The 19,158-nt window shown below is 36.7% G+C and overlaps 2 protein-coding genes across 2 annotated transcripts in view; both read right to left on the reverse strand.

Annotated features, from left to right (window-relative positions):
* LOC107709128 (serine/threonine-protein kinase SIK2-like) overlaps window positions 1-10,557 on the reverse strand; it is a 43,260-nt gene extending 32,703 nt beyond the window's left edge. Inside the window, exons 1-3 of the mRNA XM_016513529.1 lie at window positions 10,144-10,557; window positions 7,347-7,463; window positions 3,278-3,341 (exon numbers count right to left, since the gene is read on the reverse strand). Coding sequence (XP_016369015.1) covers window positions 3,278-3,341; window positions 7,347-7,463; window positions 10,144-10,281 — 319 coding nt within the window. The 5' untranslated portion in view covers window positions 10,282-10,557. The remainder of the gene's footprint in view (window positions 1-3,277; window positions 3,342-7,346; window positions 7,464-10,143) is intronic.
* A 1,204-nt stretch (window positions 10,558-11,761) lies between these two features.
* Window positions 11,762-16,971, reverse strand: laynb (layilin b). The gene is made up of 7 exons (XM_016513531.1): window positions 16,694-16,971; window positions 15,903-16,191; window positions 14,824-14,981; window positions 14,635-14,682; window positions 13,741-13,827; window positions 13,509-13,623; window positions 11,762-13,398 (listed from the first exon to the last, which is right to left on the reverse strand). Exons 1-7 carry the CDS (start codon window positions 16,767-16,769, stop codon window positions 13,092-13,094), a joined length of 1,080 nt encoding a protein of 359 aa, XP_016369017.1. The 5' UTR covers window positions 16,770-16,971; the 3' UTR covers window positions 11,762-13,091.
* Between the last annotated feature and the right edge of the window lie 2,187 nt (window positions 16,972-19,158).

Genomic DNA, 19,158 nt, shown 5'->3' on the forward strand with positions numbered 1-19,158 from the left:
AAAATAAAGTATCGGGTAGGTTTAGGGTAGGTGTAGGGAGGGCTTTATTGTACCAATAAGGTGGCATCCATTTAATAATTAAAATTAAAATTATAATTTACACTCAATACGTTATTATTGCATACTGTTTTATAATGTACTACAATACTGAAGTGCAGATAATTGCCACTATTTGCAACAAGTAGTATACTTGATAGTAGAAATCCTGCTATTTTAACATAGTGTAAATAGGTATTTGCACTTAGTGTAAATATCATATTGCTAAAAATACTGCTATTTTCACTTAGTGTAAATAGAATCCATTGCTAATACGAGATTTGAAAAGGGAGGAAAAAAAGTTAGGCAAAAGACGGGATCGAACCCGGGTTGATCGCGTCAAAAAGCCAACAACAAGCGTTTATCCATCTGCGCCACTTGAGCTGATGATTTACAGCCACTTTTAACTAAATGTAAATAGACACTCCGTATTTTTTATTCCATAGTAAGGGCAATTCATACAATACATTTAAACTGAGCTACTTTAATACCATCTCCGAACTTTCTACCACGACTCTGCTGTTCTTCGGCTGGTTCTTCTTGTATACGTTGATTGACAGATGTCTCGTCCAGTCAGCGGTGAGTAATCCCAAACCAATGGCGCTGTCTCAAACTATACCTACCTCTTCCGGTTTGTCTGATTTGTTGTTGTGTTTTCTGACTTGTTATTTTGTTTTCGAATTTGTCATTGTGTTTTCTGACTTGTTATAATGTTTTCTGAATTGTTGTTGTGCTTTCTGAATTGTTATTTTGTTTTTTAGACTTGCATTTGCGTTTGTAATTTGTTATTTTGTTTTCAGAATTGTGATTTGCTTTGCACTTCTCGGCCACCGTAGTTTCACCTCAGCAACCTCATTTCAAGTCTCTACGGGACATTTGGCTGTTATCTCATTCTCACCCCGTAGTACACTTGGGCGGGAACAAGTAATTTGGTTTGCCCCAGCCACGACATCCCTCTTTATATCTCTTTCAAACCAGAGAGGCTGTTGTCACATCCAACACCAGGGTCAGTGTCCACACAAAGTACACCGCAACCGCGAGTTGCTTATTCTCTAGCAATAAAACACTTTACCAGTATGAGTGTGCTGATTGGTGGCTGGCCAAACAGAATATGCGTGACAAATATGTTTACATAAATACAAACACATCCAAAACAAAACAGTGTTAAGTAATTTGTCTGTCCGCAATGAAAGCCGAAATGTTACACAATGCAGAACAACAACAGCCAATTACAGCCAATGCAGTTTTGGGCCAATAGTATTTCACTGTGGGTGGGGCTACTCTATCTATAGGCTTTATATTACAGCATTTCCCTTAAAACGCATTAAAACTCTGAAGGCACGTAAAAAAATAAAAATAAAAAACAAAACTTGACTCCCCAGGGTAGGAACAATTTCTTGGAAGCATATCACATTGCCGTGTACTGTGAAACAGACACACTTATGTAAGAATAATGTGTGATGATTATGTGAGTTTTCACAGGTGGTGCACAGCAGCTGCTGCTACAAAGTCAAAGAGATCAGTCACTGGAAGTGACTACTTTTACACCACTTTCACCTTTAAGAATCACAGACAAATGATTTTTAAAGGGATAGTTCACCTAAAGGTGAAAATTCTGATTATTTACGTCCATGTTGTTGCAAACCTTTATGACTCTTCTCTGTGGGAATATCCCCCCAGAATATCTTTTTTCCATATACCGTAATACAAGTGAATGGCTACAGTGAAAAAATCCATTATACAATATCATACCAGCAATCCATAGGAATTGTTCCCTAATGTTCCAAATCCTCATAAGTCATACAATAGCTTTGTAGGAAAAACAAATGGAAGAGTGAATAATGACCTAAATTAAAGTGCATTTGTCTCATGAAGTGATCATATGACTTTCAGAAGACTTGAATATAGCACGTGTCAAATGGACTGTTATTGTGGGGCTTTTTGATGCTTTTTAACACAGTTAAAGGGATAGTTCACCCAAAAATGAAAATTCTGAAAGGTAATTACTCACCCTCATGTCATTCCAAACCCATAAGACCTTCATTCATCTTTGGAACACAAGTTAAGATATTTTTGATGAAATCCAAGAGCTTTCTGACCCTCCATAAACAGCAACTGAAAATTAAACGTTTATGGCCCAGAAAGGTATGTTATTGTTACGCATTGTTAAAATAGTCAATGTGACATCAGTGGTTCAACCATAATTTTATAAAGCTACGAGAATACTTTTTGTGTGCAAAGAAAACAAAAATAATGACTTTATTCAATGATTTCTTCTCTTCTGGGTCAGTCTCTGACGCCATTCACGAGAGTACCGCGACACATGGACTGTTTTAACCATGTCCTTACTACCTTTCTTGCCCTTAACTTTTCAGTTGCGTTGCTGTCTATGGAGGGTCAGAAAGCTCTCGGATTTCATCAAAAAGATCTTCATTTGTGTTCTGAAGATGAACAAAGGTCTTACGGTTTGGAATGACATGAGGGTGAGTAATTAATGAACTATCCCTTTAAAACTTCAGTCCCCAATCACTCTAACTGAAACAGGTGACCAGTACTGGTACTCTATTAAAAAATTCTCCCTTTGTATTCAGCGGAAGAAAAAAAGTCACTCAGGCTTTAAATAACGAGAGTAGGAGTAAATGATGACAGAATAAATTTTTTGCATGAACTATTCCTTTAATTTTCTTTGACCTTCAGTTTTGCTCTTAGCTTTGAGCTTGTGTGTCAGACAGAACAGAACTCCAAAGCAACAGAAAGACAGACAGCTGAGCCGTCAGATTATGATCATCATCGCTGACACATTTGTTGCTTGTGACTATGATGGTTATTCACACAGACTGTGTTTGTCTCGCCTGAGCTAATTTCAGCCTGACCTTTGACACTATCATATGAAACCAAGATGTTAGTCTGAATACACACTTTCTCCATGTCAGTGATGTGGAATCAGGATAAAATTTGGCTGCCAGACATAAGCAAAGCATCATATCATTGTGAATCAACAACAAGAGCAAGAACAACAACATCCAAATATAAAAAAGACACCCAAATTGTACATCCTGTGAACTCATGTAAGAATTTGCTAACCATCCTGAATACAACGTTCATCCAATAATGTATAGATATTTAGGCCCTGTGAGTATAATTGGTTGCTAGCTATTATAATAAAAATTATTCATTATGAGATATATTTCATATCAGGTACCAAAATTTGCGTCGCACCATTGTAAATGGTACCACTTACCAAAGATTTCCCCATTCTTGGCGTATTCTGTCACAAGGTACAGCATATTCTTGGTCTCCATGACCTGCGTGAGGATGAAAAAATAATGTGTTACAGGTAAAATCCTCTGTCTTTGATGACGTGCATAGATCCAAAATACACATGAACCACAAAGCGAGTGCAAAAAGTGGGTTGAGTGATAAAATGACTGCTACATTCAGCTGAAATCTGAAGTATCCCACTGAGTTCACAGTATTATAATGAAACACACATGAATCAGTGGGATGCTGGTTTACTCTTAGGCTCGATTCACAGTGCAGTTTTAGAGCCAGCAATGCGTGGGAGAACTCCAGAATTAGCCAAAGAAAACAAAAAGATGAATAGACCTAAATGTAGTGAAGAGAAGCGGAATGTTATAATTCAGAAACATTCACAGAGTCCCACATAAACACTACTGTCGGCCATTTATACAGTCAGTTCGTTTTACTGATACATCGGCCTCATCTGTACAGAGAGGCTTTTGTGGAAATCAGTCTTATCTGGGCTCAACTTGTAGGGGTTTTTCTGCTCTTGCCATTTAAAGGCATTACAGAGTTGACTAATAAAATCAGCAACTAGGCCAGAATATGAATCATCTTTTAAACTCCTAAACTAATTCTCCTTTCCAGAAACATGTTTTGATGGAAGCTGTGATCTCAGAGCTGTTCAGAACACAATGATCACAAAGCACTTCTTATCCCAATCAGCTGCCAAATAAGCAAATAACTGGAAATAACTCAAATTATCTCATGTGAATAGTTGATACTACACTAGTTGGCTGTCTGTTAAGTGACACACCAGCAGTGGTTAGTCACATTACATCAAGGGATGGGTCACGCTGTTGCCAAAGATAACTGTCAACAGAATAGGACTATCAATCAATTAGAAATGACATAATATGCCTATTCTAATACATTGCAAATAATTTAGTGTAGAAACAATTGCTAGTAATTTTCTCAAACAATTACAAAAACTTAACACTTTGTACACAAGTAACACATTGAATTAAACATTTGATGTAGAAAAACTAAAATAGTATTTTCTTGTAAAACATACTCCAATAATATGTTTTATTTACAGCCTAGAAAAAAAAGATTAAAGTTTGTGTGTGTATGCAGTGTTACTTTGAAAAGTAATGCATTACAATATCGTGTTACTTCATAAAAAGTAACAGTGGTGGCCAAAATTATTAGAACACTAGTATTTCACCAGCTAAAAATGGTTTTAAGTCAGTTATTTCTTTCTTTTTGCTATAGTGTGTCAGTAGGAAGTATCAGTTTACATTTCCAAACATTCATTTTGCCATTAATTGTAATAATCCAGTGAGATTTTTGTTTGCACAAGAAGTCTGTCAACAGCTAGTGCTCCACACAGAGATCTGATCTCATCATCATCCAGTCTGTCTGGAATGACACATTAATATATTCATGCTTCGTAAAGAATTTGATTATGATTATAAAGTGCTTGAAATGCATGTGCGCTGCATATGCACGTGATCCCATCTGATATGACCAAAGAAAAAGCTGACATGTAATGCTGGTGATGCAGCTGCTTGGTGTTAGGACCCTGAGCCGTGGCAGATGGGGCAGAGGGAAACCGGGGGTTAGAGATGAGATGGCAGGGTCTGCAGAGCTGCCCTCTGTTTATGAGGCCTGAAAGGATATGACTAATTGACCCATGCCGTTTGAATGGAGTAACCGTTGGAAATAATGATACACTATGATTCCACGGCAAGGGCTTGGACTGATGCCGCTACGTTGTATAATAAGGAAGCGCTATTCCCATTCCCAAAAACCAAAGTAACCTAAAGTCTTACATAATGCTGCAGTGAAGTCACACTGGGGGAGGAGTTATCTCATCTTCTAAGTGTGACTTTGACTCCAAAGTGTGAATGATCTCTAGTTTAAAAAAAAAAGGCTTTTTCTAGCTGGACAACTTTAATGTGTTCATGTGAAAGTTTACTGTAAAAAATAGTTAGCTATTAACTTTGGCTTGATGGCTGGTAACATGGTGAGAACTGCATGGTGTATCATATAATTTTTACTGGGAATATTAAATTAATGATTTATGAATGAATGAAACGCCTTTGTTCGTGTTCACTCCGTCTTGAATCGCACTCACGGAAAGCGCTTGAGAAACAGTGTACGTTTTCAACTCGGTACGCTTTCAACTCGTTTTTTTTTTTATTGTCTCGAGTAAGACACTGTATGACATTCACGTTACATGACTTGACTGATTTTTACGTAGAAAGGGTGACAGCGCACTGCATTAAAAGAAATTACATAGGCGGTTTTCATAAACGCTGGCCAAATTCAAAAACAGAACTAAAATTAAATCATCTTTGAGAGCAAGGGGGCCCTACGCAGCTTGCGTACCTTGCGTATAGGGAGGATGGGCTCTGATAATACACTATGAGTGTCTGTTTCATTCCATTTTGTTTGGTGTGAATTAATGCAAGAACAAGTCCTGGGTCAACACTCCCACACACAGACATCTAAACCCATCTTTCCACTGTTGCCTTGTCCAAATACCCACACTTGTGGTCTTGGCCACTTGAGAGCGTGTGCGCGTGACAGGAAGTAAGTACGCAAGGCAAGACTGTCCCAGATCTTAAAAACGCCAAAGCGCAGTGCCCTTAACGCACACTAAATCCACACTATCTTGAATACCGCTCCGGAGCGCTATTCGAGGCTTAGTGTATCCCATCATGCATCATGTTTTGGAATAAAGCATGAGATTTTTGCCGATATATCGCGAGAAGTCACGAAAACCTTTCCAATGCAAGTTAAATATTAATATAATAATTAGATATTATTACATATAATTAAGTAGAAAAACAAAGTGTTGCACGTTTTATTGGTGCAAAGATGAGTAGTGGTGATAATTATTTTGTACAACATTTGCAACTGCTTTTTATCACTTAATTAGAAGCACCACAAATTGTTTCATGTTATAGGCTAGGATACTGAACAGACCTTTAGAAGTTGATTTTAAAATGCAGAGTATTGAAACGGAAATTAAGCTATGTAAACACTTGCATTTTTACAACATTATAAGTAGGGTTGGGTATCGTTTGGGTTTTTTTCGATACCGGTGCCAAATCGATACTTTTAAAACGGTTCCGGTGCCTAAACCGATACTTATTAAAAAATAAATAAATAAAAATTCCCCCCAAAAATTATGGATTGGCCATTAGAATAGAAATAGAATAGAGAGTGGCATTTTCTCAGTCGGGAAATTATTTTTCACGTGTGGTGCCAGTGATGATGCTTCTTACGTCCGTTTCGGAGAACCAGAGGACAAATATTTCAATCGATCGCTCAGGCATGGCACCGAAATCTGCGTTCGGATTCGGTTCTAGTACATACCGGTTACATAGGTACCGGTGCCTTATTGGTACCGGGTTTCGGTACCCAACCCTAATTATAAGTGTGTCCCATTAAGTAATGAAAAGTTCTACACACACTTGTGGTCTTCATCCTCACTTGAACACTTGGCCCAAATACAGGAAATACAGTGGGTACGGAAAGTATTCAGACCCCCTTAAATTTTTCACTCTTTGTTATAGGACAGCCATTTGCTAAAATCATTTAAGTAAATTTTTTGTGTGTACATTAATGAGGAAAAAAAATTAACTTAAATGATTTTAGCAAATGGCTGCAATATAACAAAGAGTGAAAAATTTAAGGGGGTCTGAATACTTTCCGTACCCACTGTATGTCATAAGTAGTCAAGTGGTCAAGTGCAAAGATCGATTATAAGATTATAAAAAAGCTACTTTGTGATATTTATTAATTAATTAGCTAAAACTTAAAATCAGTTATTGTACCAGCCACAACAAGCTGTAGACTCTCAGTTATCAGCCCAGAAATTCCACACTGGTACATCCCTCTTAAAATCTTACTATTTTTTAAATAGGTTTTTTTTTTTTTACATTTAGTCATTTAGCAGATGCTTTTATCCAAATCAACTTAAAAACGAAAAGCACCACAAGCAATTTATCATATAAGAGCCAACAATACTGGCAGGAAATGGCCTGGGCAGGCATTACCTGGTACAGTTTAATGATGTGCGGATGGTCCAGCATTTTCATGATCTGTACTTCACGATAGATCTTCTCCAGGTTCACAGCATCCAGCTGGGTCTTGTCGATGATCTTTATAGCCACCTGTTGAACGAAGGGCACAGAGACACACTTTCATTGGCATGAAGCCTAATGCCTTGAGCTACTCGGTGAAATTCATTAGTCATGTTACTGTCTGCAGTGCAAGTCGATCCAGTCTTCAGAAGCTCCAGCGTGGATCAAAGACAAAATACACGTGAGCAAAGCTAATACACACCTGAGCGTCTGGTTAACAGCTTAACTACTGAAGTAGGCTAATGATCCAAATTATCTTATCATTTTCCCACAGGCTTTTCATCATTTGCCAGACAAATGGGAGAAGAACAGGAGTTATTTACCATTTCATAACCACTCATACCTTAATCCCCCTTTTGATTTATTATTGTATAATAATAATCTTCAGGTAAGTACACAGAAGCAGAAAAAATAGAACAGATTCCACAGTTAAGATTTTGACCTGTGTTTTATATCATTACAGTGATATAAAACATTTATCTTATGAAGATTTACAACACTTTGGTGCTTCAGCTTACTTCCTACTGTTAGTATAAGGAATCTTTATAGTATAATAGAATAAAAAATATTTTTAAAGACATCTTGAAAAAACATCAGCCAATCTTGATGTACATTAAACCACAAATATTTTGAAATGCCAAAATAAGGCTGAACAATAAGGATTTTTTTTCTGCTGGTCAAGTCAGATTGGATTTTTACCCTGTCAACATTTTCACCAACCCTACCACAATTTATATATTTTTCCAACACTGCTGCATTAAAAAACATTAATAATAATGTTCCGAAAAATAAACTGGTGGGCCCAGTGAAAATATTGTTAAGGATTGCAAAAATTCAGGCTAGCAGAAAAATAACATAATATAATGAAAAAAAGCAAAAATTATATATTTTTCTATATAAATATATATTTTTAATTATATATAAAAATATAACAATCTTTTTTTCACATAAATCCAAATGTTTACATTTGAAAGGCATAAAAACATATTTGCATTAACAATGCGATCAATGCAAGAAAGACATAATGGACTTGGCAAGTGACAGTTCTATCTATCGGTCACACACTGACCCCAGGCCAGCCTTGTTGTTGACCCCTGGAAAGCATAACGGTAACTGACTGAAAACATGAGAGCACATCACTATGAATCAGCTGTCATATGTGAATGTGGTTAGTCATTCTCATTGGCAGTAACAGTGATCCAACTGTCCGTTGAAACCATGAACAATGCAGGCGATACACAAAGCAGAAGACACATGCTACCAGAGCATGTGTATTCTGAAGACAGCTCCGAGGAAGAACAGAGAAATCACAAAACACAAGAGACTGATGGGAAGCAGAGACAGTGTCATCCCCACAGAAATGAAGCTGCCTCGAGGCAGCCATTGCAGAGATGCATCAACTGTGTACAAAATAATCCTGTTAAATAGCATAATTCCACACAGTGCTCCAATGCTAAACTCTACATCTGCAGACTTGCAGACTGTCTTAAAAAACACAGCTCTCTGGCCAAACGTAAATTACAGCTCGCACCTACTGTTATAATACCCTGAACCAAAACTTTACTGCAAAGCAACACAATGTCACCAAGGTCAATACCTTGGATTTTTAGAAATCATTTAATGCAGACCGCACTCGCAAAGCACAAACATTTTAGAGCTAAGTGTAACTATATTTTTAAATAATTTATGACATTTTCTGTGACCACGGTAACCTTGTGTCATACAAACAGTGCTCAGCAGGGTTTCTTTGCAAGGAATGCGAGACAATCATCAGCTCAGGTTTAGTAATGAGACGACATCCATTATCACAAAATCACCCTTATGCAACCACTGCACAAATGCACAACAGCATGGCCCACATTTAAAGGGCACTAAACCAGCATAATTTCTTGCCATTGTACACAGCCTTTGTCTTTCTTTGACAACTAGTTTTGGACACCCTGCACTTTTGGAATACTCTGCATATTTCAACTGAGGCGTTAGGCTGCTGGACACGCGTTTATCAGTGCATGCAAAGCTGCACAAAGGCTTCAGCTAATTGTAGTCAACATACTTCGGACCAGGGTCTGAACTGAACTCAAATGCAACTGAAAGTGACAAAAATGCCTCAGGTATTAAAAATGAATTATTTTTTTTAAAAATGTTTTTAACACATATTATATGGGTCTGATAATGATGGTATTTTATAATAAGAACAATGTTTAATTTAAATATCTTACATAAATTTTGAAAACGAATGGTTATAAACATAAAAACTATTAAAAAAAGTCACCATACCTCAGAACATGAACAAAAAAAATACAACTGAAGCAACAAAAATGACCGATATTACAAATTAATTCTTGTTTTTAATGTTATTAACATTTCATATATCTGGATATTGGCTTGATGTTTTTATTTTACAAGAAAAAAAACTGATTTCAATTAAACATTTAAGTGTTTTGCATTTTGACAACATAAAAATATTCAAAACACAAAAAAATCAGCCATGATTTGAAGTTATAAAACGTTCCTAAAAATCAAATCCATGTAGCTCCTTAAAAAACGTGACACCGCTTCAGACAAACTAAACTTCACATAACTAGTATCAACAATAGTATGATACAATCAAGCCAGTATGAGTACAACTGAAACTGCTATCTCGTAGTTGTTGTGTGCAGTGCACAAGGGCTAGTTAGAGGGCTGAGCAGCTGATATATTGTCAACTCACCTCTGTCTTGGTTATACGATGTCTTGCCAGTTTCACAACAGCGAAATTGCCCTTTCCAAGAGTCCGCTCGATATCGTAGAAGCCCACTCGGACGGGACCCCTGAGCACTGGCTTTTGGTGACAGTCAGCCATGACCATGCTGTTAGTGAAACACTAGGGCTTGGGGCGAGAAGATAGAGACCTGCCACTTGAGCCTCAAGATAACGAGGTCGGCAGAGGCTAAAACGTGTCGAAATGCCAGCGTGCCGCTGACGGTCCGCTCCAGTCTCAGCAGAAGAAGCAGGGGAGCGTTTAGGAGCGCGGCGATATGTCACGCCACCTCCTTCAATACAATAGAGCTCTAATAGTTCAGCTGTGTTTGCGAGAGTACATGAGTTCACTTGCAGGAGGCATCATGTTCTCTGGTTGACGTGCATTGACGTCAGAGCCTATGGGGGTATTTGCACAAGGGGCGGGGCTTCGAAGCGCTTCCACACTCCAGTGCCAATTCGTTTCCAAGACGACCAGACCCACCTCTTACGTCAACGGCCAGAGCGTCGCTGTGTTTGCTCGAGCGCTGGCTGTGAAAGCCTGCCGCCAGCAACTTTGATAAAGTCTCTCGTGCTTCAGTCGAGGAATGAGAGCCGACGGCGTCGTGCTCGCTGCTTCCGGGTTTATAGTCTCTTAAAAGCAAGTATATCTTAAGTTCTGGGGTTTTCAATCTTTTAGATTCCACGGACCTTCCAAATATGACGATCCTCGTGCGAGGAAACATAATCGCACATTTTTAGTTTTCTGCGTAAAGATTTATACTCTGAAAAATATTATTTGGAAAATATTTAGTTTCTGATAATTTTTTATATTTTTTTTACCAGTGGGTGCAGGACACTAGTTCATTTATAAGTGAGGATAGCAAAATAAAGTAAACTGACATATTATATCCAAAAATTCTTCATACAGTGGACTACCAGTAAACTTATTAAGACACTTCGACCTGACCATGTTTTGCTTATGTGTTTTTTTTTTTCTTTAATTGCTAATGCTACCTTTTTACACCACAGACTGAACAAAATTACTAAGCATTGCTTGGTAATTAGTTGACCTAAGTTGGTATTATCTAATTGTGTACTTAAACTTAAAAGCTGACAGCCATTTGTGAGACAGTCTAACAGAAGGATGGCAATTATCAAGATGAATTTGTTCTGACATAGTTTAACTGAGTTCTTGTCATATTTTATTACCATTTTCTAAACTATAGCGAATAAACTGTGATAATGTGAGAAATGTTGAAGGTGTCTGAATAAATTTTGGTTTGACTGTATTTTACTTTATTTAAATATATTTACTTATTTAAATTGAATGTATTAATTTTTCTCTAAACACTTCCACGAACCTCCTTGCCGGCCTCTTGGAGGTCCCTGGACCCCAGTAGCCTATGAAAACCCCAGCTTTAAATAATCACATTTTGACATCTAGGGCACTAAGTCAAGTGTTTGCAACCCAACCTTGTAGACATCAAAGCAGGTGTGGCATATATTTGCTCAATTACATAATCATAATCATATAAAGCAGAATTTTGGTACAAACATTAGTGTGTCTTTGAAGAATCAACTGAGCAGTATTGTGCAGTACTCAACAATTTATACAACAGTTTTATAAACAAGTCATTCATATCAAGAGTATGTAAGCGTAGAAACGCATTACAGGCGGTGCATGATTTGTATTGGAAAATGTAATTTAAACACCTCAATGACATAAGTGCAACAAATATGTCCTCAAAGCTGCACGTAATTCAGTTTTAGGTGGCCTATCATATGGCGACATCTGACGGTCACATGCTGTACTGCAGTCACTCAGGTCTAATAAAACACTTCACTGCTCCTACAGCTCTGATTACGTCAGGGAACTCGGCTGAATAATAGAGCATTTCCAAAGAATCGCGTTTAGCTCAAAATATTTGCAATAAATTGACAGTGACGCAGTCGCTAAAAGGGTACAAAATGTGAAATAACAGAATGGATTGGAAAATGAGTGAGTCATCTGAACCCGATGTGAAGTTCCAAGCATGCAGCAGTGACATTTGACGATATGGAAAAGGTAGAGATCTGTTCTCAGCATGACAAAAGCCACTGAATGAGATTTCAAAAACGTTTATTTCTTCTCAAATACAATTAAATAAAATCATTTTTTAGGGTTAAATTGCATCAAGGTCGGGCCATTTCCAAGACTCTTGCAGTCAAGTTCTTACCAATAAGTTAAGCATAACTAGAAAAATGTATATTCACTATAAAAATATAGGCTACATTCTCCCTTACTAGGCCTGATTCTAAATTTCCAAGACATTTCCAGGTTGTCCAGGAGTGCGGGAACAATGTTGATTAAACAAAAATACATTAATTAAAAGCTATTCTGTGCTTAAGAATGTCCAAATAACTTGACAAGGCTATTATTATTATTATTATAAGGACAGACAACATATCATTTACAATGCAAATACTGCAAAAACTCATTATTTATCTTTCTGCTCATAATTTGACACCCAAAAGCAAAATACATTCAATATGCTACAATAATGTTTTATACGTATAAATCCTTTAATTCTGTTTTTACACTAAAGAGCTTACAAAGCAACTACCCAGTCTTTAAAAACCAGTAGGTATCCTTTAAGAGAGGCCATTCTCAGAGACACAGAAGGATGTTGTTGAGATGGGCTGAGAGGTTTTGTGAATTTCCAAATGGAAGGTCCCGTTCCAGGATGCCAGCTTCCACAGAGGAAGCTCTCACAAGCCGATGACACCTTTATGCTTCTTTTGTATAGTCAGTTATGGGAATCTGTACACCCCTGCATTAGACCCCCACTGGCTTCCCCACCGGGTCACATAGTGCACATCAAAGAGCAGACATGGTGGGAGCCACTCACACTAGTGGGAGAGACTGTACCAGTCAGTATACACACTGTATAGTGTGTTTTAGTATCCATAGATGTCATTGTCCACCCATCCAGCCTCTACCACCGAGGAGCTCCGGCAGGTCTCGTAGATGTCATTTGTGACAAAACCGCACTGCGTGGGGCGGCTCGGGACATTCTCGTAGTCCTCAAACTGACTGATTGTGGACGTCACACTAAATGTTCGGTTAATTTCAGAGCTCATGTACTCCAGATGAGCTCCAGACTGGTTGAATTTGTTGGTGTGCTTATAATCATTCTGACTTTTTGGAGCTACTGGACGCACCCACTGTCCTGGCACGGCATAGATTTCATTCTGTTCTTTTCTCCTGCAAAGACACAGTCAGAGAGTATATTATATGGCAGGCTGACAGACAAAATAGTTCATAGAGAATAACAAACTAAGAAATGATAAAAATGTTTGCAGTGCGTTACACACCTCCTGGACATGACTCTGAAACAGAACACCCCCGACACCACCAATATCAACAGCAGCATTACAGGTAGAGTGGCGAGGAGGATGTAGTAAATATTAGTGTCATCTGAAATAGAAACTAAGACAAAGTCCATAATTACTAAAAAAATGTAATATCCAGAAGATAATCACACATATACAAATAGATGGATAGATTCAACCAATATTCAATTGACCATTCTTTTCTAAAAAATACCTGATGACTCAGAGAGCTTAGTTTTTATCCTGTCGTTGTCCACTGTAATGGGCGGCTGCTTTGGCACCAGAGTCAGGTCATAAGTACCTAAAAACAAGAATCACTGTGAATGATGAATAAGCATTTAGGGTGTTTGGCCTTGATGATTGACCTATTAAGGATTTTGAGCTTGACTACTGTGAGCAAAAGTATAATTCCACTTCCACCACTAGAGGTCATCATAAGCATTATTATTTATCTTTTTAAGTAATAAATCACCCCAAAATTAAAATGATTTACACATCCTCTTGTCCTATTAAACCTATATAATTTTAGAGAAAAAAGAATAAACCAAAGAATTTTAGCAGAATGTTATTGTTTTTCCATGTAATTAAATTGAACGGGAGAGTATTATTTTAGTATTTGTATTATTTTAGTATTATTTATATACTATACTATTATATTATGTATTACTATTTTGAATTACCTTAATTTTAATTTTTTTAAGCTTTTGTCTTTTTAATTTTATGCTTTTGTCTATTGATTTTTAAAAATCATTTCTATTTAGCTTTAGTTTTATTTTTAGTAATTTTAGTACTTCAACTTATTTATCTCGTTTTACTGAGGCAGCATTTCTAATTTTTCTTTAAGCTTTTCATCTAATATTTATTTTATTTTCATCTTTATTTCAATTACTGAAAAGGATTTTAAATAGTTTTAGTTTTAGTTAATGATAATAACACTGGTAAAAATAAGACAATTTACACTTTTGGGGGGAACTTTTCCTTTAATCTTCAAGTTATGTGGGTTATTAATATACTATATATTAATAAGTAAAACAGAAGATTATTAGTACCATTATTGTGTCAGAAAAAAGTAGCGAACGCAGCAGATAAAGCTTAAGGATTTGTTTACCTGTGAGTGTAGTGATATTTCCTGCTGGAGTGGGGACAGGATGCTTCTCTAAACACATACAGGAGGCGGCACAGTTTACATTTGAAGTCCTCTTACATAATATGTTTACACTAAAGATGCTTGTCTCAGATATGTTGCCTATTAAATATCTAAATGTGACAGCTAAGATTAACATAAGCAAAAGCCTACCGTCTGAGTACTTGCAGATGAAATTATTCTTGGAATTGCAGTTGTAGTCAGTCCACTTGAACAGGTTGTGCTCCTTCTGGCCAGCAGAATATGAGGGCTTGTAGAATAACGCCACACACTGATCAAGGCCACACGAGGGCTCTGTCACCAGCCAGTTCCTGGAAACACAACAGACTCACTGAAAATCACATTTACTATTTTGCTTTCCCCTAAAAGTGATAGTTCACCAAGAAATGTTCCTTTATGTTCCTGTGGCTCAGTGGTAGAGCATTGCGTTAGCAGCGCAAAAGGTCATGGGTTCGATTCCCAGGAAACTCACATACTGGTAATGTATAGCCTGAATGCACTGTAAGTCGCTTTGGATAAAAGCGTCTGCTAAATGCATAAATTATTATTAAATGAAAATTCTGTCATCATTTACTTACCTTCGTGATTCAGAAGACTTAGAATATAGAATACATTAATTAAAAAATATATTATTTATATACTATTATAGTATTTAGCTTTATTTTCAATTAGCTTTTATTTTTACACTGTCAGCTTTCATTGTAATTTTAGCTTAAGTTTTAGTAATTTTGTTGTGCTTTTGTAATTTTTAAAATATTTATATTCTATATCACATTTTAGAATTTTGCTTTCACTGAAAGGAACAGATCAGCAAAAATGAAAATTCTGTCGTCATTTACTCACCATCATGATCCAGGAGGCTTAAAAGACAGAATACATTAATAGAATACAGAATTATATTTATATACTATTATAGTTTTTTTTTTCCAAATAGCTTTTATTTTTACATTTACAATTTCATTTTAAGTTTTAGTAATTGTATGTGCTTTTGAAATTAAAAAAAATATTTCTATAGCTTAAATTTTTTATTTCCATGTTATTAATTTTAATACTACAACTTATTTATTTCAGGATGAGGAAATGATGATTTTTTTTTTTAAATATCCCTTTAAAAACAAACTTGCAAAAAAAAAAAGAGAAAAGAAACAACAACAGTAATAATAATAATAATAATAAAAACATTCAATCAGTTGTCAGAATATTTCAGGATGTTATTACTGCGAATATCCTACCTGAATGTGGCCTGACTGTAATCCAACCAGTAATACTGTGATGAACAATCAGCATTATATTGTGGGCTTCTTCGTAGCCCAATCCAGAAGTCTCCATCAGAGGCCCTGAGCTCCTGAACAAATCTCTCCACCAGACGCTGCTCATTCTCAGTCTCAATGCTGAGCAGCTCTCCATCATCCTCCCTGCATTTCTGTCTGGCTGCCTCAAAGCTTGCTCTGAGCCTGCTGTCCTGGAAGCTTGTGATCTTATAGCAGGGCTTCTCTGTCCCTCTCCGGCATATCCTGTGATCTGCAAACCACATCACCACAAAGCCCTGATGTTAGTGTTGAACCTAAAGTAGGTCTACTATTATGGAAATATCGTAAGAACCGTTATAGGAAAGTTGGCACAGGGACCAAGGCTATACTTCCACAAACTGTCAGGCGGAAAATCCTCTCAAGCAAAGTCATGTGTGCGACAGCCATCAGCCATATCCTCCCTGACTAAAAAAACAGCTGTGACCCAAATATAAAACCCGAAAACTGTACATAAACACACCACTGTACATAAAGAGAACTCTGTGGTTAAACGTGTGTTGCATCATCGCCAGACGTGTATATTCGTTAAATATGCTTCTGCACAACAAAAGCTTCAGAAATCTTTATTTAAAAAGACCGCACAGTCTCTCACAAGATACTATCGTATTATTGAATATTGAGTATTTAAGAAGCATAAAAAATCTAACGGAGTAAGATCATTTAAATATGACCGTGTATGAACCGACATTTTACATAAATAAGCACAAACTCACCAGCGAACGCGCTTGATGCGCAGCAGGGATGGAAACAAACTGCCAAAACAGTTCCGATCAGTTTCATGAACTCCATCTCTACATAGTTTCAATGGGCGTGCGATTGCCACGACACGACTGTTTCTAGATCCTAGCAAAACGTCCAACGTCCCGCTGTCAGACGAAACAAACGCAGGCAAGTTTTCGCTCTGACTCAAGAAAGGCTGCTCGAGTCTCCGAATGAAAGCGCCTGCTAGCAAAAACTGTGGTAGCTGTTTTTGCTCTCCCACTCATTACGTGTGAATTTTAAGTGTTCCCAAGCACTTTTTCAACAATGCATTTTTTGTGTTTGTTCTCTATGTTAAATAAACATAAATTAGTTAAATTAGTAAATTAGTTAACAAATGTATAAAATTGAATTAAATTAATAAATTAGTTAACATAAAGATTATACAAATGCATTTATGTGTGTTTACTTATTTGTTTTACATATAACTTTGCAAACCAGTGTGCGATTTTCATTTAAAGGAATAGATCACCCAGAAATTGAAATTAGCTGACAGTTTACTCACCCTCAAGCCATCCGAAAAGCACCTTGGACTGCTTGATCTGTGCATATTTCTCTCCTGATTCAGATAAGATGACTCTTTCACTGGAGAAAGCAATATTATGGCTAGAGAGCTCGTTTGTTAGCTGGAAGCAAAGGTTTTACATAAAAAAAAAAAACGCTTAATGATGGATACTTATTACAAACGAGCAGCTTTTCACTTCACAAGATATTGATTCGTGGACTTTTGTGTGAATTACTTGTGAATTATTGTAATGTTTTTGTTTGGACTCTCATTCTGATGGCACCCATTCACTGCAGAGGTAATGTGAATTTCTCCAATCTGTTCAGATTCAGAAACAAACTCATGTTGGACAGCCTGAAAGTGAGTATATTTTCAGCGAATTTTTTATTTTTGGGTGAACTCTTATACTGTTAAATAATCTTTAAATTGTGAAATTGTTGTTTTTATTTTTATTTTGTAGAGCTTTTACTTTTGTATGTTAAATAAGTTGCAGGATATAGGCTAAGTGAAAAGTAATCATGTGCATCATCTTTTAGCAATGTTTTTCCTGTATCACTAACACATTACTGTAAGCATCAATCACTGTGTAATCACTGTGGTTTACAGTTAATATAAAATCTGTTCAGAGACATGTAGTGCAGAGGGACCAAATTTGTTTGACTCACTAGCAAACTCTCAGAGGAAATAAGATGACTTTTTATGAGGTTGACTGGTCTGTGCAAGTCAAAGGAGCTCAGTCACTGCTGTTGACCCTGCCAGCTCACAGTCAGACGCATACTATCCTCAGGAATAGGAAGCCAGTCAGGAAAGGAAGCACACAGACATTTTCCCCTTGACTCAACAAAAAAAATAAATTCATTAAACAGCTTAAGTTGGGAAATATAAAAACTTTTCTGGTGTTCGTGACAGTTACAAGAGGCCCAATTACAACATGGGTTAAATTCTTGGAAGAGGCAACCTCCTATACTCTGTTACTGTGTAATCATATATGCAGTGCAATCTTTGTAGGGTATTATGAACAGATCCTGCAGATGTCATGAGGTTTTGAAGAAATAAGGGTGAGGCCATAAGGCCAGTGGCATTGCATGTGTAGTTTGTTTGTGCTGATCTCTGGCAGGCTGCCCAGACTCATTGCCCCTCCTCACTGAATGTAGTCTCTCATGTCCCTTTTATTAGGCACAAGTCACTTCTTTTGAACGTATGAATAAATTATGTTAAAATGAACGTTCTGAATGTATGCTTGACGTTTGTATTGAAACCTTTTGAAAAACAGCACAATTGTGAGGATTTTTCATTGTTCTTTTTACATCATTACATAAGTATTTACACTTACATTGTTCTATTAACAGCTTTTACATTAATATTGAGTCACTTATACAACCCCAATTCCAGAAAAGTTGGGACATTTTGTGAAATGCCATAAAATCAAGAATATGTTATCTGTTCATTCTCTTTAAAGTTTATTTAATTGACTAAAGTACAAAGAAAAAAATTCCAATGTATTTACTGACCAACTTCATTTTATTTGGTAAATATAAACAAATTTTTATTTTGATGGCTGCAACACACTCCAAAGAAGTTTGGACAGAGGCACGTTTAACACTGTGTCACAACTTTCCTTTTAATTACAATGTTTCATTGTTTGGGAATTGAGGATACTAATTGTTAAAGTTTTGCAAGCTAAATTTTTGTCCAATCTCGCTTGATAAAAGACTTCAGATGCTCAACGGTCTGTGGTTGTCGTTGTCTGATTCTCCTTTTCATGACTGGTCATATATTTTCAATAGGAGTCAGATCAGTCTAGCACATTCACTCAGTCTACGAAACCACGCTGTTGTAGCACATGCAGAATGAGAGCTGGCATTGTCTTGATCTAATAACCATGGACTTCCCATGAAAGACATCATCTTGATG

The sequence above is a fragment of the Sinocyclocheilus rhinocerous genome, unplaced genomic scaffold, assembly GCF_001515625.1.
Source record: "Sinocyclocheilus rhinocerous isolate Xijiao unplaced genomic scaffold, SAMN03320098_v1.1 scaffold626, whole genome shotgun sequence".
Lineage (NCBI taxonomy): Eukaryota > Metazoa > Chordata > Actinopteri > Cypriniformes > Cyprinidae > Sinocyclocheilus > Sinocyclocheilus rhinocerous.

Coding starts and splice junctions, on each gene's coding strand:
- laynb (XM_016513531.1), bottom strand. CDS start 16,769: ATGGAGTTCATGAAACTGATCGGAACTGTTTTGGCAGTTTGTTTCCAT. Junction 16,192..16,693: donor CGCATCAAGCGCGTTCGCTG/GTGAGTTTGTGC, acceptor TGTGGTTTGCAG/ATCACAGGATATGCCGGAGA. Junction 14,683..14,823: donor CATCTGCAAGTACTCAGACG/GTAGGCTTTTGC, acceptor GTATGTGTTTAG/AGAAGCATCCTGTCCCCACT.